At 35.6% G+C, this 25931-nt stretch overlaps 1 protein-coding gene across 2 annotated transcripts in view; it reads right to left on the reverse strand.

The window, feature by feature from the left end:
• The window catches only part of LOC127433188 (carbohydrate-responsive element-binding protein-like), a 39101-nt gene that overhangs the window by 479 nt on the left and 12691 nt on the right, over positions 1 to 25931 (reverse strand). The window contains exons 6-17 of one of the 2 annotated variants that reach the window (XM_051684917.1): positions 16678 to 16852; positions 15936 to 16016; positions 7871 to 8022; positions 6090 to 6771; positions 5895 to 5968; positions 4038 to 4257; positions 3611 to 3717; positions 3405 to 3524; positions 3064 to 3191; positions 2787 to 2910; positions 1046 to 1175; positions 1 to 694 (exon numbers count right to left, since the gene is read on the reverse strand). The exon at positions 1 to 694 is cut by the window's left edge and continues 479 nt beyond it. In XM_051684917.1, the coding sequence (XP_051540877.1) occupies positions 570 to 694; positions 1046 to 1175; positions 2787 to 2910; positions 3064 to 3191; positions 3405 to 3524; positions 3611 to 3717; positions 4038 to 4257; positions 5895 to 5968; positions 6090 to 6771; positions 7871 to 8022; positions 15936 to 16016; positions 16678 to 16852 (2118 nt within the window). In that variant the 3' untranslated portion in view covers positions 1 to 569. Of the gene's footprint in view, positions 695 to 1045; positions 1176 to 2786; positions 2911 to 3063; positions 3192 to 3404; positions 3525 to 3598; positions 3718 to 4037; positions 4258 to 5894; positions 5969 to 6089; positions 6772 to 7870; positions 8023 to 15935; positions 16017 to 16677; positions 16853 to 25931 lie in introns of both variants that reach the window. The other variant, XM_051684910.1, reaches the window with a different exon arrangement.

Raw genomic sequence — 25931 nt, forward strand, 5'->3', positions numbered from 1 at the left:
CTGTACTGTCCTAAACTAAACTAAACTAAATAAAGCTCAGTGAAACAAAACCAAAAGTTCTTAGAGCCACTGCCTAGCATTTAGCATCTGATATATTGAGCTGTGGTGCTCAAATATGGGCACTGAGAGTTCAAATCTAGCTCACATCATACGGTCTCTCTTCAACCCATCATTTATATTTCTCTCTCAACTGCAATATAAATAATGAACAAACCAAACAAATAACTCTAACAAAACAGTGGAAGAGAGAGCACTGTCATTGGTTGCAAGTCTAGAAGTGGTAATATCATTGCATTGGCTATGAGAGACTTTTTAAGGGGGTACGTCGACAATGGTTGCAGCTGTCAGGTGGATGATATGATTGGTTGCAGTATTGAGAGTATGTTGTTATTTGCTCTGTTAGCTGCCACACTATCTACTAGGCAGCTGACTTCTCTGGCAGCATCCTAACCATTATGGAACCCTGCAGCTGTGGGATGAATTATACTGTATGATGGGTTGCTTTTTTAGACAGCAGTGGTTGCAGCTGTGGGATGGATATGATTGGCTGTCGTTTTGGGAGTCTGTTGTCATTGGTTGCAGCTGTGGGCAGAACGTCCCTGAGTGACAGCTTGCATGGCTTGTTCAGGAATCAGACTGGGGTCTGTGAGGATTGACGTGGAGGTGCTGAGCAGACGGAGGGAACTCAGAACAGCTAGAAAGAGACAGTAAATGGTAACACTTTTAGTTAAACAATTCAATAATACTGACCAACACGCCAAAATGCCACTGGCTTTGATATTTGATTTCTAATGCGATGACATTCAAGTATTTTTAAGTGTGACTCAAGAGACCAAATACTTTTTGGGGCAACTGTATAATGACTACATGGACGGAATTGATCATATTTCATCATTTTGCAAAATTAACAGTGTAGAAAGTCAGTCTTGAAGATTGGATTAGAAAAAGCAGAATTATGTTAAAAAAAAAAAAAATGATAAGAAATGAAAGAATGGGCATTGCAATAAATAGACGTGGTGAGAGAGAGAGGTTCTGGTACACTCACTGGGTCTGAGCGCGGGCAGAGAGCAGTGCTGGTCCAGCCAGGAGAGAGTGGTACAACACAGATCTTCTACACTGGCTGTGGACACCATCCCGTTATACGATTCAAACAGAGGCTCAATGATGATACTGAACTGAGAGATCGGTTTCATTTCAGGAAAGTATGAATAAATGTGAAATACATGCATTTTTACACAATTTAGCCATCCATGTGTTGTGTTTTGGATTCTGGTCTCCACACCAGGGGCCTGTATCATGAAGCTGGTTGAACAAACTCAGGGTCACAGGATTTGTTTCGAGTTGACAAAACTAATCCAATCCAATCGGGCTTAACTGGTACCATGATGCTGCTCATCGACTTTCTCTGTCAACTCAGACTTTGAATTGAAGATTAGTTTACACATGCATGCACAAAATGAGTGACGTTTGCAGCGAACAGCCAATCACGAGAAACACGGAGAGAGAGAGAGAGGGAGAGAGAGAGAGAGAGAGTCTGCGGGATTTACCTCTCCGCTGAAGGCAGACATTATGAAAATATGAAGAATTGAAATACATTTAAACAGCACAAGATATTGAAATTAAAGACATTTACACAGTCAGGAGAAACTCAAGACGACTAACGGAAACTAATGAAATAAAGCTGATAAAAACGCTGATATATCAATGCATAAGTGAATTCATATATGTCCACAACAAGAACACACATGTTAAAATATATCATTTAAAAGCTTTTATGTTTATTTAAATTACATTTTGTATTTTCTTTAAATCTGCTTGTTTCTGTTTTGTGTGCAAATTTATAAATAAATATAAATATGCACTAATTGGTATGCAATACAAAGTATTTAATATATATTTTGTGTACCGCTTATATTGATTTTCATATGAAATACTGCATGTTCATCTCTAGTCCATGAAAGAAGGTTTTTGGGATGCATTAAGCCCTTTCGCCATCTTGTGGAGTGATTAAGCATTTAATATTTAAAAATTGATAATTATTGGCAGGTATTTTATTAATCCATCTTACTAGTGGTTTTATGGATAACCTAATATTACATTTTGTTTATATTTTCATAGATGCTATTTTATATTTAGTGCCTAGAGTAAGTAAATGAAAATCAATTATAGTTTATCTAAAATAAAATTAAGACTCCATCTGCTGAAAGTCTATATTCAGACTCTCAAATAAATAATGTAGTGTGAAAAGTTGATTTTGTGGATTTCTAAGATTTCTTTCTGTAAAATGCATATTAAGAGAGAAGGGGAGTGACTTCATTGCATCAGAGAGGTCACTTCACTCAGCTGATTGGTTCAGTATCTATTAGTTTGCTGTGGAGTGTGGTTACTATGGCGATGAATACCGGAAATGGCCGACCCACTTTCATGGTACCTCAAACCCAGAGTTGATGCAAACTAAACTAAAGTGTACCTGGCTAGCCACCTAAACCAGCTTGATGGCACAGGCCCCTGGCTTCTTAATTAGCTTCACAAGTCAGACGTCCTTGGTTAACCAGCATATTTTTACTGGTAAAAGTATGCAGCTAAACCAACAATAACCAGCATAAACCCACCAGAAACTTGAAACTTGTCTAGTATAAAAAAAAAAAAGAAAAAAAGAAAAACAAATAGAACAAAACTATACCAAAGAAAACATTACAAAACAAAAACCAAGCAATATAGTAAAAACAGCACTAAATGTTTCATTTCACTTGGTTCAGAGTTTGAGATAAAGCACTATAGGATACAATCCAGAACTTCCAGTTTTGCAGAGTCTGAGCTCTTACATACTCTCTGAACTTCTCCCTCATGAGGTCAAAACGCTGTCGTGTTATTGGGACACCCGTCGCAGGAAGCTGCTGCTGACACACACTGAAGAAGAGAGAGAACACATCTGAAAACATACTGTATAAGCCAGTACAAATATAAACACACTCTCTGTCACACACACGATGCCCAACACATCATGAAGTTAAACTTCGGAAATAATATGCAAACACAGCATGCACACTTTCTCACACTCACTTGATGGCCGAGTTGAGTGCTAGTATCTCATCTCGGAGTCTCTGAGCTTCCTCGTGGAGTTGAGCTCTCTCCTGCTGCATCTTACTGATGTACTCCGCTGTCTTCTGCAGTGTGGTGGCCTTACTGATCTGAGGCACACAACAACAAGAAGAGGAGACAGGAACAGAGAGAGGGTGAAGCAGAAGAATTAGTATTACAGAGATCCACTCTTAAGCTGCAGTCTACTGCCATGAGACTTCACAACTCATCCATTACCTACCTACCTCTCGTGAATGTAATAACATCTAATAAAGCTGTTGTTTGCTGTTATTGTGACTTATAAAATGAAAACAGTATAGTACCTTTATACTGGGCTGTGAGCTGAGAGTGCTAACCAGACTGTGCAACGTATCGAACCCGAGCTTGATGTTAAAGCGTCTCTTCTGCTCGGCAGAGATGTGTGTGATCCGTCGTGTATCTGTCTGCAAGACAACACGCCATGAGGAATACTATACGAACTGTGTGTTTGCAAATTAAATGTGTGCGGTGGATGTACTTGTGTTTTTACTCGTGTGGAATCCATCTTGGCTTGTCCGGGTAAGAAGTGTGATGACTCTGGGTTTTCCTCCGGTGGATTTGTCGGGGATGTCTGTCCCGTCTTTCCTGAAAAACTAACTGAAAATGCATTTCAAAATATTACATTTCATTACCTTTGACTTGGAAATAAAAAATCAAACAGTTGCAAATATAACTTTATGTTGAGGTGCCCTCATTTCATTTTTCTAAATAATTTTTCCCCCATGCTTGTTTTGTGATGCTGTACCTTTAAGACTTCTACTTTAAGTAAACACCCTCTTAGGGTTAGTTTAGGGTTAGGTCCTTACCATAACTCATTAGAAAGAATTTTGGCTGCCTTGTTGCAATAAATGAGAAGAATTCTGAAAGTTTATTTTCATAGTACAGATATAACCCCATTAAACCTAACATCAACGCACCTGTTAAACTGGTCCTCACTTGTACAGGGGATAGCTTCTCTGTTTTGGGTGTCAGAAGTGGCGTTTGTTGCATTAGGAGAGAGGAGATTGTGTTTCCCGGTGATGTGCCGCTGTGGGTGTGACCTGACAAGGACGTCTGACAGTGTAACGCAGGCAGTGATATAGAAGCCCAGGGGGAACTGTGGGAAATCTGAGATCCCCCTCGACCGCTGCTGTTTGGCTGTTATTGAGACATGAATTTTAATATCAGAGTCATTTCAGAGATATCTAGTGCTTTGGATGACATCAAGTTTTCGTTTATGGGTTAATGACAGGATGCTAATTTTTTGTCCGGACCTATTAAGTTATTCAAAATACATAAAAAAAAATGTACTGCATTTACTGCTGTGTGCTGTGTTGTTGTGCATTTGATAAATATATCTACCTCTACTATGATGAACATGTTGTCAATAACTGAGTTCAAAGTCATTTTGATATTTTTAATTTTTTCAGCACTTAGTCAAAACTTTCATGTGGTATAACCCTCCAGAGACAGTAAAAAATTAATTAATAAATAAAAGTCTCATTTAAAGCTGAAACTCTTGAAAAATAAATAAATGTTGGCATAAGTAGTTTGGAATAATCTTTTACTAATATTTCTTTTCTTTCTTTTTTTTTTAAACAAAAAACAATTTAGTTTTAAAACATTATTAATATCTGAAAACTTTTGTTCACCAAATCAAAGTCAGGTGTGTAACCAAAATGCATGTTGCCATTCTGTGTCCTGAGACAAAAAAATAAAGAAATAAAAAATAAATAAAATAAAATACAAAAATAAAAACAAAGAGGACCCCTTAAGATCCTCATAAATGTGTGTGAAGTTTTAAAGAAAATAGTAGATATTTTGAAATTTTTAGGAAAAGGCAAATGTTTTCCAAGTCAAATAAAGTAATCCTAGCTGATTCCTAGTTATCTAGCTGACCTGAAACAACCTGTTAGACCAGATCATCATGTCCTCATTCTAATGGACCTGTCTGCCGCTTTCAACTCTGTCAACCACCAGATCCTCCTTTCAACCCTCATAGCAATGGGCATCCCAGGACACGTGCTACACTGGTTTGAGTCTTATCTCACAGGTAGGTCTTTCATGGTGTCTAAGAGGAGCGATGTCCAAGTCAACAACAACAATTAGCTACTGGGGTACCGCAGGGTTCAGTGCTTGGGCCCCTCCTCTTCTCCATGTTTATGACATCATTATAAATCATTCAGGCACATGGCTTTTCCTATCATTGCTATGCCAATGACACACAACTGTACCTCTTATTCCAGCCTGGTGATCCTATGGTAGCTGCACGGATCTCAGCCTGCCTGGCAGACATTTCATGCTGGATGAAAGAAAACCACCTCCAATTTAACCTAGCAAAGACGGAGCTTCTATTTGTTCCAGTGAGCCCAGCAGTTTATCATAACTTTACCATTCAACTAGACTTGTCAACAATCACACCATCCAGGACAGCCAGGAATCTTGGGGTTGTGTTTGAGAATCAGTGGAACTTCATGGACCAGATCGTAAGAACAAACTGATCATGCAGATTTGCTCATTATAACATCAGGAAGATCAGACCCTTCCTATCGGAGCATGCTACACAACTCTTTGTCCAGGCTCTTGTTATAACAAGACTGGACTACTGCAGTGCTCTTCTGGCAGGACTTCCCACATGTACAGTAAAACCTCTGCAATTAATCCAGAACGTGGCAGGACGTGGCAGCCCTCCAGAAGCTTACGATCATCAGTTCTATTTATCTATCCATCCATCCTTTTTCTTGTTTAAGTTTTAAAATTGTACTGGAATAGTATTTGATCTCAATAAAACTTACAGATGAAATCGGTGATGCTGCTCTATGACCTTTTGAACCAGTTAAAGGAGCGTCAAAATTCAATGATGGTTTTCCTAAAGAAAGAAGATTTGATGAAGTGTTAATTGTTCAGATATTAATTAGCAACAAATGGAAAACCAAATTACTGAAGCAGGAAAACCAACAAACAAGTCAAACTACTCAACATCTACATACGCTCTTGAGATCTAGAAGAGAGCAGATTAGCCAGGCAACTCGTCTGTGTGGGTGGAGCTGTTGATGAAGATATCACCATGCCAACCAATTGGGCTCCTCCAGTCTGTTCTTTTTGTTTCCTACTCACTGTTGCCATGCCCACCTGCTGCGGCACAGAGAAGCAGTGAGAGAGGCTGGGCGAGGGCTGAGACGGGGTTACTGTCGAGGGCTGGCATCCTAAAGAGTTTAGAGGAGGAAACATCTCTACCATGCTGGAGTATCGGTTCCCGTGATGGGCATCCGATGGCAAGGTGGTCACTGTAGAACCCGTGTGGGTGATAACGGTGGATGTGGCAGCCGTGTTGGTCCGTGATTGGCTGCATGAATGTCTGTTTCTGAGGCAGGCTGTTGGGTATGGGTAAGGTGTCTCCTGTGCCATGGCGCCTGGCATCTCTGTGGTTGCCATGCCAGTGGCTTGGGCACTAAAAGATGCATGCTGTCCGTAGGGGGTCATGCCGCACGAGAGGTTCACAGAGTGATGGAATTCACTGATATACTCTGAGTGACCTTTGAACTTGGGTTCTGAAATTTCACCACTGGGGTTAAAGGTCATGTCAGGGTTTAGGGTCTGGCGGGGGTAACTGGGTCCAGATAGATTTGCAGATGAGGAGGGGTGAGGTAAACTTTCAGCTGAGAGATTGGGCTGAAAATGAAAACAATTAATTAGATAAATTAGTCCAGAGGATTATGATCTTCCCTCAGACCAATTTTGACCACATAAAATATTACATTTATAACAAATATTATTGCATTCAATATTTTATGATAAAAAATTAACATTAAAAATTAATAAAAATAAGAAATAAACATACAACATAATAAATACAAATATATCTTAGTCTGTTGTTGGTAGGGGTGTATCGATTCCAATTCTTTAACAATTCCATTAACGATTCTTATTTTTGAAGAAGAAATTTTTGGAAGTAAAAAATGCCATTTTTAATGCAGCAGTCTGTTGGTAAATTATGAGATATTTTCAAATTTCAACAAAAGACAAACAATCAAATCAGATATAAATTTCATTAAATTTTTGCAAAAGGCATTTTGCACAAACTTTTACTTTTTAGGAGGCATAAATGCAATCCAATAATTAGTCCTTCACTAACTATATTACATACAAATTCTAAACAAACATATTTTATTCATTTAAAAAAATTTTTTTATATAGAATTCCACTGACTACAATAAAAAGCACACTGCGTAGGCAAGGGTGCATTAACAAATAGGCTTACAAGGGCTGAAGCCCAGGGGCCCACAACTCCCAGGGGGGGCCCATTTTGTGGCGTCTTCCACCCCATTCTCCTACATCTAAATTTATACTGTATTTTTTTATTAAATGGTACTGGATCAGAATATGAACCGGTCCTTGACTCCAAACCCTTGTTATTGGTTTATAGGTTTAAAAGGGAAGTGTGCAATTTTATCAGTTTAAATACTTCCACACGTCCCTGCTTAATATGCAAAGACAACTACAAGTAAGCCATTTGTAGGTTGATTTTCTGAAAAGTGTAAACACTGTGACTCGAAGGCACTGTCAAACATTGCTCGTTTTGTTTGAGCATCCTGACCAGCTCAACACAAAAACATTGGCTCAGCCAATGGCGTGCGTTTGGGGCAGGACTATCTGTTTAATTTAATCAATGGCAGATTTGGAAAACCTGTCTGAAAATAATCATTAAAATAACACACTTCCCCTTTAAAACACTTTAATGTGTTTTTATTCTCCCAGATCAGTGTGGTACCTGTGTTATCAGAGGTCCAGTATGTATCAGTCCTGTGGTGAGCGCAGGGTCAGGAGTCGAAGGATACACAGCACTAGATGAACTCTCAAAGAAGCCGTAGTCAAAATAACCCGCATGATCTGTCGACTGCCCACGGTAACTCATGAAAATGTCTGTAAAATATATTATTAGCATCATTTTCTGTAAAGCTGCTTTGACACAGTGTGTATTGTGAAAAGAGCTACACAAATAAACATGACTTGACTATATTGTATTTAATTTGACTTAATTTCCTACTTTGCAGGCCCATTCATGCTCTAGATCCTCCATGAGCTTGTAGAGGAGAGGTGTGCTATTACTAAGAGATCAGACTTTCAGCTGGTGGATAATTAGATAAAAAATGTAGAGAATTGTTTTGCCAATGATGGATGGACTAGAGCTGTCACTCAAAAAAAAAAAAAAGTACTTTCACTAGAGTCAGTTTTACTCAATCCACCCACATTCATATTACTCAAAAAATTCATGTAATCAAGGGAACTTAAGTTAAATGAGTTGTGTTGTTAAAGTTTCTTGTCAGCTTTACATAATCCATGTGCATTGGGACAACATGAATACTTCTTGTTTGGTTAACTGGAACTGGGCAGAGGATTTCTAGTTCCCAACATGCTTTACATGGGACTCCACAGGGGGAGTTCATGTTCAAATTAAGTGTTATTTTATGTGTCTTTGTCCAAGATGAATATAAAGGGAGGAGACTTGTTGGCAATTAATGCTTTATGTTGAGATTTAGATGAATTTCTGTTATGTTGTAGTTTTGGGGGGTTACCATCATAATGAAGAGTGGAGCTTGAGCTTAATTTGAGGATCAGTTTTACATATTGCTTTATTGACCAAGCTGCACTCAGTAGTACTTCCCACCAGCATGTGTTTAGCATGCTATATCCGGTCACTAGCTAGCATATCACTAAAAGAGTTTCATTTGAGTTATGTATTTGAGTTTCATATGTTGGGGGGCGGGGGGGTTTGATTTTCTCCCTAATTTGTAATGCCCAATTCCCAATGCGCTCTAAGTCCTCATGGTGGCGTAGTGACTCGCCTCAATCCGGGTGGCGGAGGATGAATCTCAGTTGCCTCCGCGTCTGAGACCGTCAATCCGCGCATCTTATCACGTGACTTGTTGAGCACGTTGCCACAGAGACATAGCGCATGTGGAGGTTCACGCTATTCTCCGCGGCATCCACGTACAACTCACCACGCACCCCACCGAGGGCGAGAACCACATTATAGCGACCACGAGGAGGTTACCCCATGTGACTCTACCCTCCCTAGCAACCGGGCCAATTTGGTTGCTTAGGAGACCTGGCTGGAGTCATTCAGCACACCCTGGATTCAAACTTGCGACTCCAGGGGTGATAGTCAGCCCAGGCCCCCCCAAGTTATTTTGATATGTTAAATTTTGATGGGATACTTGACTCAGTTATTCATTCAACTTGAAGTATTTAAGTTGAAATTACATAGTAATTTTAATTTAAGAAAACTAAATTTCATACATGTGGTACAACTGTCCATAATTCAGCAAAAGAGTTATTTATTATTTATTTTAGTGTACAGAGACAAAATAATCATTGAGACATGGGGGTGGACTTGGGCCAGTAAACGACCACCTAAAAAACACCAAAAACACAGTAGAAAGTACCTTGAAGCTCAAGTGCAAGCGAGCAAGCACCACTCACATTTTCTTCAGAAACGTCCACCCGAAAACTGCGATGGCAATTTTGATTTCATTTACATAAAGGATAATCACTGAATGAAAATGTGGTAAAACACCTTTTATAACTGCTTCTCATTAAAAAAAGACACTGTTTCCAATGGCACATCAAAGACGTGTCAAATGAATCCAATGTCTCCAGTAAAAGCAGTCAGCAATGGTGTAGTCCCTCACAGCAGCTAAACTATTCCCCTAGACCTGCCAACTCAGCATGCCAACCTGACAACCAATCAGAATGCTTGCTGGGAAAGCTATTTTCCACCTCAGGTGATGTGGGCCTCATGCGGTTATTTAATACCAGACCATCCCGTTTCACACGGTCACAACCAGGTCACATGTACACTGCAATAGAGTTAATACATGCAGTCAGTGGGTGTGCCTACAGTACCTGACGTATTATATCAACATTTACACCTCACGAATATCACAGACATAATCAGAAAATAAATTTCCAATTTTATCCAAAATATCCAACTCCGTTTCCATGATCACTTAACGCCGTAAAACCTGTAATCCAGAAAAATGACGATTTAAACAACTTTACAGCTCAAATAATACACGAGTTTTAACAGAAGAGTTAATGGAAGTGCTTTTATAAAATTATAAACTTCACATTTCTGCCTTTAAACCCCATTGACTTCCATTGTAAGTGTCACACAATCATTTTTAACTATGTCAACAATAATATTCTGTAACTGTATCTAAAATAAATTACATGCGATAAATAAATACTAGTACAACAGACTGGCAATACTGACGTTTATTCATTTTAATACCCTATCTATTTTGTATATGTTGGCATGCCAGTGACACCGGGCGACGTACACAAGAAAGGGCACAGTTTCGAAGAGCTGCACACAATGTTCGGTCTTGTAAACACTTTAACTAGTCTAAGTTGTAACTCACGCATGGCTGGTGCAACCGGTGCCAGGTCCCAGCCGGGTAAAATCATAAAAGTGACAGCATACCTCTCCTCAACAAGCGGTGTGATTTGAGGCATCTTTTATGTACGTTTCACAAGCAATGCAGGATAATTTACATATTGAAGTTTAATACTTCAGGTTAGAAGTTTGTTAAAATTGTAGTATTGATGCTTGCCTTAGCAAACTTCACTAATGCTAGATCAAAATCACCGTCACAAAACTACAATGAACAAAAAGAATCACACATTCACACACTACAAGCAAAGAGAAAGCTAGACAACACTGCATGCACACTTACCACTGAGAAACTATTAATAAATACACAAAGTCTTCTCAGAACCTGTAATCTCTCAAACACAGTCTTCATTCTAACCTCGTGGAGTGTGTGTTGATATCTATGAGAAACCTGTCTGTGCCACAATGACAGAGAACGAGAGAGAGAGAGAGAGAGAGTGCCCATGGCCTCGTGACAGGCCTATGCCAGGTGACCAGAGCGGGCACTGCCAGGAACATGACAGTCGTGTGCAGAACTCCAATGGAGAGGTTCTGTTCCAGAAACTCATCTTAGTTCCAAAGTCATACTGAAAAATCCCTCGTCCAGACAGAATTTGTGTTTACTGAGGCTCTAATTCAAAGATATGTGCCGGTAAAGTGTCTTCTGCTGTACTGATACACTGTATCTACTCTATGGGTGAAGCTCACACGTTCAGGTCATACTTCACCACAAAAGAAAAAATACGTTTTATTTTGCATCAAGTAAAAACATTTTTATGATCAATACGATTTTTGGCATCGTGACATTATTTTCATGAAATGTACCACCCAAATTCTCATTACTGCAATGTACTGCCTTGAATTTAAGGGGATTTTAATCATAATAATAGTGATAATAATAATAATAATAATAATAATAATAATAAACACATTTTGTCTGGGCAGGATCATTTTCAGTACTTTATTGCAGTAATGAGAATTTAATCACCATTAAAAAAAATGAGAATTACAAACAAACTCAAAAGTAAAACATTTGGAGGGGAAATGTGCTTAGTTATCATGAAAATAATAAGATTACACACACACACACACACACACACACAAAAGAAAAAGCTTCGGTGGCTTTTCATGCCTGTAAGTCTGACTATAGCGTGAGCCAATAGCACTGAAGGAGCATATCATTGAACGCTGAATGAATGAATGAATGAATACACCCCTTCACTGAAGTTCGAGTGGGTCGTTTGAGTCTGAACGAGATGATCTATTCATGAAGGAACTGAACGTACTGGCAAACTTGTTCGCGAATGTCTCGTGAATGAAGATCTGCTGAACGACTCAAACGCTCGTTCATGAACAACATGAATGAATCGGTCATCATGAACGAGGATCTGCTGAACGAATAAATGAGGAGAGGACCCGAGTCATTAGTTCAATTCAGCAAATTCAACATGAATTATGAATACAATGGAGTGATAAAAAACATATTACAATGTCATCCAGACTTTATTTTTGGGGGCTAGAACTGTTTTTTTTGTTTTTTGCTTTATAGTTTGATAAAAGTCATGCTCAGCATTTCACAATATGATAAATATGCTTTGTTGTCATTTGTGAGGAAATGCTTATGATGCTTAAACACTCTGCAGTGCTCAAGTCTCTTAGTAGATTTTGAGACAGGCACATTTTAATAAATGATCGTTAGACTAGTTCTGATGCATTTACTTGTTCAAAGTGTAAAAGATGGTCATTTGGCGCCATCTACTGGCACAAAAGTGTCATTTGCAGAAATGGTCAATGAACGAATCAATGAACTAATCTGAACAAATCTTTTTGGTGAACGATTCAAGTCACTGAGATGAATCAAAATCACCACCACTACTGCATATAAAGTTCTTTAAGCCAATGAATGGATCCACTGATGGAAGATGAAGTAGCATAAAATGCAACATTCCACACAGATTCGGAATGTTCTCCGGCCCCCCTTGAAAACACAGCAGAGTGACCTAGCACTGGCAGCAAAACGTTTGGTGACCCCTGTCCTAATGTGTAACATCCACTGATACGTCACACAGTATATTCTTTCCCCTGATGGAGAATACACTGCATTGTATGATGAAATGATTCTGCTGACAAAAAGTAAACAAATTTCCTTCTCTTTCCCTGACCTCTTTGATCTCTTCCACTCTTCAGAGTCTTTACCCTCTTTCTGACCCTCCGATGAGGAAATGCCCCCAGAGGATTCCCCAACATGAGGGGTTAATCTCGTTCATTGCCCTCCTCGTCACCCTGGAAGTGAAACTATGTCACTGATGTCGCCGAGTAGCCACATCAAATTAAAGAGTTCATTTGTGGTGAGCCAGCATGCTTAAAACTTGCGCAAGTGAACTTCTGAACTTCTCTACAGTTGCTCAAAGTTATCTAAAACTTGTTAGCAACACTGACAATTCAAATTAGACACAATAATCTTTATATAATGCAAAAAACAGGCATTTGTCTTAAAGGGACAGTTCACTCAAACATTCTCTCATCATTTACTCATCCTCATGCCATCCCAGATGTGTCTGACTTTCTTTCTTCTGCAGAACACAAATGAAGATTTTTAGAAGAATATTTCAGCTCTGTAGGTCCATACAATGCAAGTGAATGGTGACCAGAACTTTGAAGCTCCAAAAAGCACATAAAGGCAGCATAAAGGTACTCCAGACAACTCCAGTGGTTTAATCCATGTCTTCTGAAGTGATATGATAGGTGTGGGTGAGAAACAGATCATTATTAATGTTATTTATCATAAATTCTCCACTCTGCCCATTAGGGGGCGATATAAACGAAGAATGTTAATCACCAAAAACAGGAGGAGAAAGTGAAGGAAAAATGACATGACCTGTTTCTCACCCACACCTCTCATATCACTTCAGAAGACATGGATTTAACAGGGTTCCCATGTGTCCTGGAAATCCTGGAATTTTCAATGCAGTTTTCCAGTCATGGAAAAGTCATGGAAAATGAGAAAAATACCTAAATGTCCTGGAAAATAATTATTTGTCCTGGAAAATATTTAAGTATAATAAAACTGTTTGATTGTGTGGCTGACAAGGTATCGACATAGTGCAAAATGTTTTCATTCCAACACTGCTGTAGTGTTAACAACAAAAACATTCGAGTTATAAACTTTAGACAACAACGACGGTTGGACCACAGATATTATTTTTCTATTTCTTTTTTTGAGAATGAATTTACACCCGAGGTGGCAGCATGTTGATGATGCGACCTTTACACCTCAGTTTGTAGATTCATTTTCAATAATTCAACAATCAGATTCCGCTTATACCGCCATCACATGTAGGGCCACATGATTTCCATGACGTGGAAAACACGGATGGAATTACTGAATTCAGTCATAAAAGTTGCATTAGCTATAAAATGTGAAATGTCAATGAATTTGACATATGTGTGACAAAAGTGAATTTTTGAATGCACAATTAAATTAATAAAAAAAAAAAAAATCTTGATATGTCTAAGTGTGATTATTAAACTACAAAAGGTTGTGGTTCAATTAAATATATAATCAGCATGTGCTGCGTGCTTCAAAATGAATGTGTGGAGCCGGACGCTTGTATGCGGAAAACACCTCATCATGAGTGCAGCACTTCATTTGACATGTTGTGCGTGGATCGTGGAGAGTAGCATGAGCCTCCACATGCTGTGAGTCTCCGCGGTGTCATGCACAACGAGTCACGTGATAAGATGCACGGATTGACGGTCTCAGAAGCGGAGGCAACTGAGACTTGTCCTCCGCCACCCGGATTGAGGTGAGTAACCACACCACCACGAGGACCTACTGAGTAGTGGGAATTGGGCATTCCAAAATGGGGAGAAAAGAGGATAAAAAAAATATATATATATATTATTTTTTTTAAAAAAAACAATTTTCAGTTGATTCAAGTTTTAAATTAATTTGATTAGACACAATTTTGATGATTACATTTACATTTAATTAAAATGTCAAATATTAAATTTTGAAAAAATAATTGTCTATTAACCACAATTTTAATGACCTCGTGTGTTTTTGTTTAAATAGTACAACCGTGTGGCACATAAATGTCCTGGAAAATTGTGCCTTGAAAAGAGTGGGAACCCTGATTTAACCACCAGAGTTGTCTGGAGTACTTTTATGCTGCCTTTATGTGCTTTTTGGAGCTTCAAAGTTCTGGTCACCATTCACTTGCATTGTATGGACCTACAGAGCTGAAATATTCTTCTAAAAATCTTCATTTGTGTTCTGCTGAAGAAAGAAAGTCAAACACATCTGGGATGACATGAGGGTGAGTAAATGAGAGAATTTTCATTTTGGAATTTTGTGAACTGTCCTTTTAATGAAAGTCTCTCTCTTTAGCTCTCTGAATCTAGTACAGACAAACAGCTCCATTTAGAAAAACAAAAGCATTAAATTCACCATCTGTTTATTTTTACCATTAGGGAAATGTTAAACTGAATGCATTTCCCTTCTAAAAGAACTGTGGAAGATCCACGGTTCAGTGATTGTCCCATAGTACCAAACAATAGTACTTTAATATTCACTATCATACCGATTACAATATTCATGCATCAATATGATACTTCACGCAGAGAATCCCATGGTACTTTTTGATATTGCAAAAAATAATGCATTACATTTGAAAAGGATCATCCAAATATGTATCATTTGGACATATCATCCAATATTTAAGATTAATATTGACATTGTGAGATTAAAAATATATTTATTATTAAAATAATATTTATAACAAAACACATATTAATAAATAATTTAATCATGTTATAATTATATTATTATAAATATTATTATATACATTTAATTACATTGTTATATTTAATATTATATTTTTTAATTAACATTCTAAGTATAGATGTAAAGTAATAGAAGGTCTAAGAAATTATTTTAATTACATATTTAACAACACACACTTGTTTAGAATCAAGAATACCGGAGTACCCGGACCAGAGCGATACATAAACATAAACAAACATAACAAACATAAACATTAAACAACATAAAACTGTGGAACTGACATTAGAGAAGCACAGACTTTTGGTATATTTAAATCTTATCTAAAAAGCTTCTACTTGATTAGTTTCTTTTTTGTGTTCTCTTTTATTATTAACTCTTTTTTGATATGCATGTTTATACACTATTTGTTTTTATGCTTTGTATTCTTATATTCTCGTTCTTTTTTTTTTTTTTAAACTACCTTTAAAAAGGCGCTATATACAAATATAATATTGTTATTATTATTATTATTATTATTATTATTATTATTATTATACAACTTTCATCTGGAATAAGAGCACTGTCAGTATAATAATAAGGAGTCATCATTACACAGATGGAGGAAGACTGACTCACCGGGTATGTCCATCAGATCATCTAAGTTGGGCTGCAGTGGAGTCAAACCGGGCTGGATCATATCTGCATTACTGGTGTAAGCTGAGATGAGACATATTGTGAGGATGTGCGTATTTATCAAGGCTATGTTTGTGCATTTATTCATATGAGTTCCTTATTTTTGGGGTGTGGTCTCCTTCCTGAATGTATTTTATAAACTCACATGACCGTTGAATCCCCTAAAATCACTAATTCATGAAAATCCACACTTTGATATTTTCTTATCTAATGCCATGACATTCAGATATTTTAAACAGGTGTCCTCTGCAAGTCCTCTGCTTGTGCTGTTCTCAGAACTAACACCACTTCAAGTTTTGCATTGACTGTGCCACGGTGATCTTTAAGGGATGTATGAAGTCAGTTCACAGTCAGTATTATAAAAGTAGTCCATAAGACTCATTGTGCATGTTAAAAATTGGCACCACAACTGGTTAAGAGAGGTTTCGCATCAATGATGACAAAATGTGGTGCAACACGTCTTGATGCACAAAGCTTGAATGAAATCTGAGAGTTATGCAGAAGGATACGATTTTCAGGAATATTGTATTAAAATTCCCATCTGCTCCTCACTCACCTAAAACTATCGTAGGACTTCAGAAAACTTGGAAGCATGTAGACTAATAGAGTCATGTAGACTATATTTTATGAAACTTTTTATGATACATATGACAGCCCATTTAAGAGCTCAGTGTGGAGTGCTCACTGTTTTGCCGGTCTTCACTCCACACGCTGGGTTTCTGGGTCATGGTGAACAGTGTGTCTGAGATATCCGACAGGAAGCAGTCCAAGTCAAACATGTGCACTTCCTCTGATGCTGCCTCAGGCTCTGGATAAATCTGATTGGTCCATTTCTCCAGCCCCGTCATACAGATAGGCCTCTGTTAAAAACACAGAAACTCACAGAGTAAGAACATACTTAGCAGAAAGAAATAGTCACTATACTTAAGTTACCGCCTAGTAACCACCCAGAACACCCTAGCAACCTCTCACAACACCCTCACATCATGGAGGCAACTTTTGCATGGGCAAGAACCACGCAAGTCTATAAATCCAGTACTATAATACAATGAAGAAGCATAACTGTCTCAGTTCATGTCTTCACTAGTTATGCCTGACAGGAATCAGTGCAAAGAGACAAATGAGTAAAAGCTGCATTGTAACATGAAATCAGGCATGATAGTGGCACAGATTGTTTTTCTTTCAAGGTGTTTTGCATGTGTTGTAAAATCACTAGATAATAAAAATGTGTTTGAATCTGTTAAAACAACCATTTCTGTCTGAAGCCTGAAAACATTGTCAACATTTCACACACACACACACACACACACACACACACACACACACATTTTTTCCATCAGGAAATGATCCGATCGTAAAATGTTTCGCTCCAGAATGAAGCCTTTGAGAAGGCTTTTTGACTCATTAAATTACTGTGTCAGCTTTTGGCAAGATTTTAGAAAGGCTCCATTACCTTCAACTGTAACCTACAACAATTTCTAAACAGCGATTTGACTACCGGTTTACATTAATCAACAGAGCATCAACAGTGCCCGCTCACTTCTCCAGCAGTCTTGGTTCCACGCTTTTCCCATTCATTTTTTTTCATAAGGATTTCATAAAAGCCACGAATCAAACCAATCAGCTCCGAGGAGAATCACAACATTACAAACATTGATTTAAAGCAAGAGCGTATCTGAAAATCAGACAAACACACAAAAGATACAAGACTAAATGTTTTTAAATAAAACTTTTGATTTAAAGTTGCTGATTATAGGTATAGAAACAAAACTATATTTAAAGTATATTGCAGACGACCTGATTGCATCCTTCACAGTGCATCATGGGAGTGGGCGGAGCAGCAGAGCTCATTCTCTGATTGGTGGATCTCTCTTCGGGATTATGGGTAGTGTAGTTCTTCAACAGGAATTTTGCTATTAAACACGATTATTTTTAAATAAAGTTGAAATAACACAAACTGATGGTTTTAAACAGAAGCATCAATCATCGATGAACAACCTCAGAGCTCACGGTAGGCCTGTCTTTAAAGGTTTATAAGTTATCACTAAAAATCGATTTGCCAATGGAGAAAATGAAAGATATTTTTTCTTCCGGAAACTGTTGAGCTCTATAGCAACTGTATGGTTTAGGTGACGTCAGACGAAAGTTGTTTCAGAAGCAGAGCAATGATTACATTTCCAAACATTTATTTCTTTGGAAAAACGCAAATGAATGAATCTTGCAATAGAAAACCAGAAAGTAAAAAGATTTGACATTCAACTCACGGCTTCTGTTGGAAAAATCCCACCTCTGCCTGTTATTCCTGCAGAACTCCAGTCTTGCTGACTTCTCTACTCTACAAGGACTGACGCTCCGCACGGGCCTCATATTTATGGGATACCCAGAATCAGACAGAAGTGGCAACGATTACGTCTTTCCTGCAAACTACCTACGTTGTTTTTCTTTCTTATTCTAACACACAAAGGTGGTAAATTATAGTACTGGTGCATGCTGGAGTGTGTTTGTGAGCAGAAATGAGGTTTGTGAATGTGTTTACGTGGCTCTCCGTGCTTACGTGCGAGCGCTTAATGACAACAGTTTAACAGAAATGTGTAAGAGGCAGCAACCCCCCGTGTGACCCCATTATGCTTTTACATTTAGCACTTTCAGAGTAGGCGGTCGGCTCTTTTGTTCCTGACCCAGTTCCTGTGGTCACTCACGTGTGGAGCAAACACATTGCCACCTGCTGGCACAATGACACACTGCACCCTCTAAAGGGCACACAGGCACATCCCTCCAGTACTATTGCATCAATTTAAAAATGAATACACTATTTCAGGTCTCATTCAGAGCGCAAACGGTGCAGCTTAACTTCACTACTTAGGGTTAAGGGTTTGTGCAAATCACGAACCCTCATTATGAGCAATGGTAACAGTGATGTTCAATGTGTAATAAGTTCTTTTTATAATAAATAATACATATGTGTAAAAAAAAATGTAATGTGTAAATAGAATCATATCACACCAACCAGTTTGTTCACTGTCAGTATAATAGAGAAAAAAAAAGATCTGCTAAAATGTTCTGTTTACAAATTACTTGTTTGCAAATGTTTTGTGATTGTTTGCAGCACTTACAAAAACATACAATAGTTATACAGTTATTACTATTTACTACAATACTACAATTACTACGATATTTTTGAACCTTGGAGTATCATGGAAATGCCACAGTATACAAATACGGTAATCATTCAGCACCGTTACCATCCAATGCAATTAGGGTGATTCTCACAAAACCCGTCAAGAAAACATACTGGTCCTATTTTACTGCAAAATCAAAAGAAACCAATTAGAAATTATATTTTGCATATAGAAAATTAGTCCTATTTTTAGGGCCATTAAGATTTTTTACACTGTGACATTATTACACACATTTTACCCTCCAAATCTCACTACCGCAATGCAGAAAAACACATGGTCATTATGATATTCTCATTATCGCTATGTGAGAAAACATATGTCATTTAACCTGTAAAGCATACAGTATATCATAGTGGGGTTATCTTGGTAGTGACTTCATATATTCTGTGTTGCGGTAATGAGAATCATCATTGAAAACTCTCAGAACAGTAAACGTAAAACGTGCGGACGCATTAGGGTAATGGAAATTTAGGGGTAATGTGTGCTTGTATGTCTTAAAAATAATGTCACAACCCAAAAAATCTTAAATATAGGCTTCATTTAATAAAAAAAAAAATTGGTTGGGGGGGTAATGATTTTTTCGGAGCTCCTTAAAGGAAGGGGCAGGATTTTTTCAGAAAATAGTTTTGCGCACCCTTGCATTAAGTTTTGCATTCTATAGCATTAAACTGACCGTGATTTTACTACAGTAACCATATTCTAACCATGACATTCGTATTGAAACCATAGTAATAAAAGGAAAAAAGAAAACGAATCAAAATGTTGTGGTTAATATGGTTAACTACAGTTACTGTAGTAGTTCAACTATGGTTACTGTAGTAATTTAACTACGGTTACTGTACTAGTTTAACTAGTTACTGTAGTAATTTAACTATGGTTACTGTAGTAATTTAACTATGGTTTCTGTAGTAATTTAACTAGTTACTGTAGCAATTTAACTATGGTTTCTGTAGTAATTTAACTAGTTACTGTAGTAATTTAACTATGGTTTCTGTAGTAATTTAACTAGTTACTGTAGTAATTTAACTATGGTTACTGTAGTAGTTTAACTATGGTTACTGTACTAGTTTAACTAGTTACTGTAGTAATTTAACTAGTTACTGTAGTAATTTAACTATGGTTACTGTAGTAATTTAACTATGGTTTCTGTAGTAGTTTAACTACAGTTACTGTAGTATACTATAGTTACTGTAGAAATTTAACTATGGTTTCTGTAGTAATTTAACTACAGTTACTGTAGTAATTTAACTACGGTTTCTGTAGTAGTCTAACTATGGTTACTGTAGTAGTTTAACTATGGTTACTGTAGTAATTTAACTATGGTTTCTGTAGTAGTTTAACTACAGTTACTGTAGTATACTATAGTTACTGTAGAAATTTAACTATGGTTTCTGTAGTAATTTAACTACAGTTACTGTAGTAATTTAACTATGGTTTCTGTAGTAGTCTAACTATGGTTACTAGTTTAACTATGGTTACTGTAGTAATTTAACTACGGTTACTGTACTAGTTTAACTAGTTACTGTAGTAATTTAACTATGGTTTCTGTAGTAATTTAACTACGGTTACTGTAGTAATTTAACTACGGTTACTGTAGTAATTTAACTACGGTTACTGTAGTAGTTTAACTACGGTTACTGTAGTAGTTTAACTAGTTACTGTAGTAATTTAACTAGTTACTGTAGTAATTTAACTAGTTACTGTAGTAATTTAACTATGGTTTCTGTAGTAATTTAACTACAGTTACTGTAGTAATTTAACTACGGTTTCTGTAGTAGTTTAACTATGGTTACTGTAGTAATTTAACTACGGTTACTGTACTAGTTTAACTAGTTACTGTAGTAATTTAACTATGGTTACTGTAGTAATTTAACTATGGTTTCTGTAGTAATTTAACTATGGTTACTGTAGTAATTTAACTATGGTTTCTGTAGTAATTTAACTAGTTACTGTAGTAATTTAACTATGGTTTCTGTAGTAATTTAACTAGTTACTGTAGTAATTTAACTATGGTTACTGTAGTAGTTTAACTACGGTTACTGTACTAGTTTAACTAGTTACTGTAGTAATTTAACTAGTTACTGTAGTAATTTAACTATGGTTACTGTAGTAATTTAACTATGGTTTCTGTAGTAATTTAACTAGTTACTGTAGTAGTTTAACTATGGTTACTGTAGTAGTTTAACTACGGTTACTGTAGTAATTTAACTACGGTTACTGTAGTAATTTAACTACGGTTACTGTAGTAATTTAACTACGGTTACTGTAGTAATTTAACTACGGTTACTGTAGTATACTTCAGTTACTGTAGTAATTTAACTATGGTTACTGTACTAGTTTAACTACGGTTACTGTACTAGTTTAACTACGGTTACTGTACTAGTTTAACTACGGTTACTGTACTAGTTTAACTAGTTACTGTACTAGTTTAACTAGTTACTGTAGTAATTTAACTAATTACTGTAGTAGTTTAACTACGGTTACTGTAGTAATTTAACTATGGTTACTGTAGTAATTTAACTATGGTTACTGTAGTAGTTTAACTATGGTTACTGTAGTAGTTTAACTATGGTTACTGTAGTAATTTATCAATGGTTTCTGTAGTAGTTTAACTATGGTTACTGTAGTAATTTAACTACGGTTACTGTACTAGTTTAACTAGTTACTGTAGTAATTTAACTATGGTTACTGTAGTAATTTAACTATGGTTTCTGTAGTAATTTAACTAGTTACTGTAGTAATTTAACTAGTTACTGTAGTAATTTAACTATGGTTTCCGTAGTAATTTAACTATGGTTACTGTAGTAATTTAACTACGGTTACTGTAGTAGTTTAACTACGGTTACTGTACTAGTTTAACTAGTTACTGTAGTAATTTAACTAGTTACTGTAGTAATTTAACTATGGTTACTGTAGTAGTTTAACTATGGTTACTGTAGTAGTTTAACTATGGTTACTGTAGTAATTTATCAATGGTTTCTGTAGTAGTTTAACTATGGTTACTGTAGTAATTTAACTACGGTTACTGTACTAGTTTAACTAGTTACTGTAGTAATTTAACTATGGTTACTGTAGTAATTTAACTATGGTTTCTGTAGTAATTTAACTAGTTACTGTAATTTAACTAGTTACTGTAGTAATTTAACTATGGTTTCTGTAGTAATTTAACTAGTTACTGTAGTAATTTAACTACGGTTACTGTACTAGTTTAACTACGGTTACTGTACTAGTTTAACTACGGTTACTGTACTAGTTTAACTACGGTTACTGTACTAGTTTAACTAGTTACTGTAGTAATTTAACTATGGTTATTGTAGTAATTTAACTATGGTTACTGTAGTAATTTAACTATGGTTTCTGTAGTAATTTAACTAGTTACTGTAGTAATTTAACTATGGTTACTGTAGTAATTTAACTACGGTTACTGTAGTAGTTTAACTAGTTACTGTAGTAATTTAACTAGTTACTGTAGTAATTTAACTATGGTTACTGTAGTAATTTAACTATGGTTACTGTAGTAATTTAACTAGTTACTGTAGTAGTTTAACTATGGTTACTGTAGTAGTTTAACTACGGTTACTGTAGTAATTTAACTAATTACTGTAGTAATTTAACTATGGTTACTGTAGTAATTTAACTACGGTTACTGTAGTATACTTCAGTTACTGTAGTAATTTAACTATGGTTACTGTAGTAATTTAACTAGTTACTGTACTAGTTTAACTACGGTTACTGTACTAGTTTAACTAGTTACTGTAGTAATTTAACTAATTACTGTAGTAGTTTAACTACGGTTACTGTAGTAATTTAACTAATTACTGTAGTAGTTTAACTATGGTTACTGTAGTAGTTTAACTAGTTACTGTAGTAGTTTAACTATGGTTACTGTAGTAGTTTAACTATGGTTACTGTAGTAGTTTAACTATGGTTACTGTAGTAATTTATCAACGGTTACTGTAGTATACTTCAGTTACTGTAGTAGTTTAACTATGGTTTCTGTAGTAATTTAACTATGGTTACTGTAGTAGTTTAACTACGGTTACTGTAGTAATTTAACTATGGTTACTGTAGTAATTTAACTAGTTACTGTAGTAATTTAACTACGGTTACTGTAGTATACTTCAGTTACTGTAGTAATTTAACTATGGTTACTGTAGTAATTTAACTAGTTACTGTACTAGTTTAACTACGGTTACTGTACTAGTTTAACTAGTTACTGTAGTAATTTAACTAATTACTGTAGTAGTTTAACTACGGTTACTGTAGTAATTTAACTAATTACTGTAGTAGTTTAACTATGGTTACTGTAGTAGTTTAACTAGTTACTGTAGTAGTTTAACTATGGTTACTGTAGTAGTTTAACTATGGTTACTGTAGTAGTTTAACTATGGTTACTGTAGTAATTTATCAACGATTACTGTAGTATACTTCAGTTACTGTAGTAGTTTAACTATGGTTTCTGTAGTAATTTAACTATGGTTACTGTAGTAGTTTAACTACGGTTACTGTAGTAATTTAACTATGGTTACTGTAGTAATTTAACTAGTTACTGTAGTAATTTAACTATGGTTACTGTAGTAGTTTAACTAATTACTGTAGTAGTTTAACTACGGTTACTGTAGTAATTTAATTACTGTAGTAGTTTAACTACGGTTACTGTACTAGTTTAACTAGTTACTGTAGTAATTTAACTAATTACTGTAATAGTTTAACTACGGTTACTGTAGTAATTTAACTAATTACTGTAGTAATTTAACTATGGTTACTGTAGTAATTTAACTAGTTACTGTAGTAGTTTAACTATGGTTACTGTAGTAATTTATCAACGGTTACTGTAGTAATTTATCAACGGTTACTGTAGTAATTTAACTAGTTACTGTAGTAGTTTAACTATGGTTACTGTAGTAGTTTAACTATGGTTACTGTAGTAATTTATCAACGATTACTGTAGTATACTTCAGTTACTGTAGTAATTTAACTATGGTTTCTGTAGTAATTTAACTAGTTACTGCTGTAGTTTAACTATGGTTACTGTAGTAGTTTAACTACGGTTACTGTAGTAGTTTAATTACTGTAGTAATTTAACTACGGTTACTGTAGTAATTTAACTAATTACTGTAGTAATTTAACTATGGTTACTGTAGTAATTTATCAATGGTTTCTGTAGTAATTTATCAACGATTACTGTAGTATACTTCAGTTACTGTAGTAATTTAACTACGGTTACTGTAGTATACTTCAGTTACTGTAGTAATTTAACTATGGTTTCTGTAGTAGTTTAACTATGGTTTCTGTAGTAATTTATCTACAGTTTCTGTAGTAGTTTAACTACAGTTACTGTAGTATACTATAGTTACTGTAGTAATTTAACTATGGTTACTGTAGTAATTTAACTAGTTACTGTAGTAGTTTAACTACGGTTACTGTAGTAGTTTAACTAATTACTGTAGTAGTTTAACTACGGTTACTGTAGTAATTTAACTATGGTTACTGTAGTAATTTAACTAGTTACTGTAGTAGTTTAACTATGGTTACTGTAGTAATTTAACTACAGTTACTGTAGTAGTTTAACTAGTTACTGTAGTAATTTAACTAATTACTGTAGTAGTTTAACTACGGTTACTGTAGTAATGTAACTAATTACTGTAGTAATTTAACTATGGTTACTGTAGTAGTTTAACTATGGTTACTGTAGTAGTTTAACTATGGTTACTGTAGTAATTTAACTATGGTTACTGTAGTAATTTAACTAGTTACTGTAGTAGTTTAACTATGGTTACTGTAGTAGTTTAACTACGGTTACTGTAGTAGTTTAACTAATTACTGTAGTAGTTTAACTACGGTTACTGTAGTAATTTAACTATGGTTACTGTTGTAATTTATCAACGGTTTCTGTAGTAATTTATCAACGATTACTGTAGTATACTTCAGTTACTGTAGTAATTTAACAATGGTTTCTGTAGTAGTTTAACTATGGTTTCTGTAGTAATTTATCTACAGTTTCTGTAGTAGTTTAACTACAGTTACTGTAGTATACTATAGTTACTGTAGTAATTTAACTATGGTTACTGTAGTAATTTAACTAGTTACTGTAGTAGTTTAACTACGGTTACTGTAGTAATTTAACTATGGTTACTGTAGTAATTTAACTAGTTACTGTAGTAGTTTAACTATGGTTACTGTAGTAATTTAACTACAGTTACTGTAGTAGTTTAACTAGTTACTGTAGTAATTTAACTAATTACTGTAGTAGTTTAACTACGGTTACTGTAGTAATGTAACTAATTACTGTAGTAATTTAACTATGGTTACTGTAGTAGTTTAACTATGGTTACTGTAGTAGTTTAACTATGGTTACTGTAGTAATTTAACTATGGTTACTGTAGTAATTTAACTAGTTACTGTAGTAGTTTAACTATTGTTACTGTAGTAGTTTAACTACGGTTACTGTAGTAGTTTAACTACGGTTACTGTAGTAGTTTAACTAATTACTGTAGTAGTTTAACTACGGTTACTGTAGTAATTTAACTACGGTTACTGTAGTAATTTAACTATGGTTACTGTAGTAATTTATCAACGGTTTCTGTAGTAATTTATCAACGATTACTGTAGTATACTTCAGTTACTGTAGTAATTTAACAATGGTTTCTGTAGTAGTTTAACTACGGTTACTGTAGTAATTTAACTACGGTTACTGTAGTATACTTCAGTTACTGTAGTAATTTAACTATGGTTACTGTAGTAGTTTAACTATGGTTTC

This window comes from Myxocyprinus asiaticus, chromosome 4 (genome assembly GCF_019703515.2).
Source record: "Myxocyprinus asiaticus isolate MX2 ecotype Aquarium Trade chromosome 4, UBuf_Myxa_2, whole genome shotgun sequence".
NCBI lineage: Eukaryota > Metazoa > Chordata > Actinopteri > Cypriniformes > Catostomidae > Myxocyprinus > Myxocyprinus asiaticus.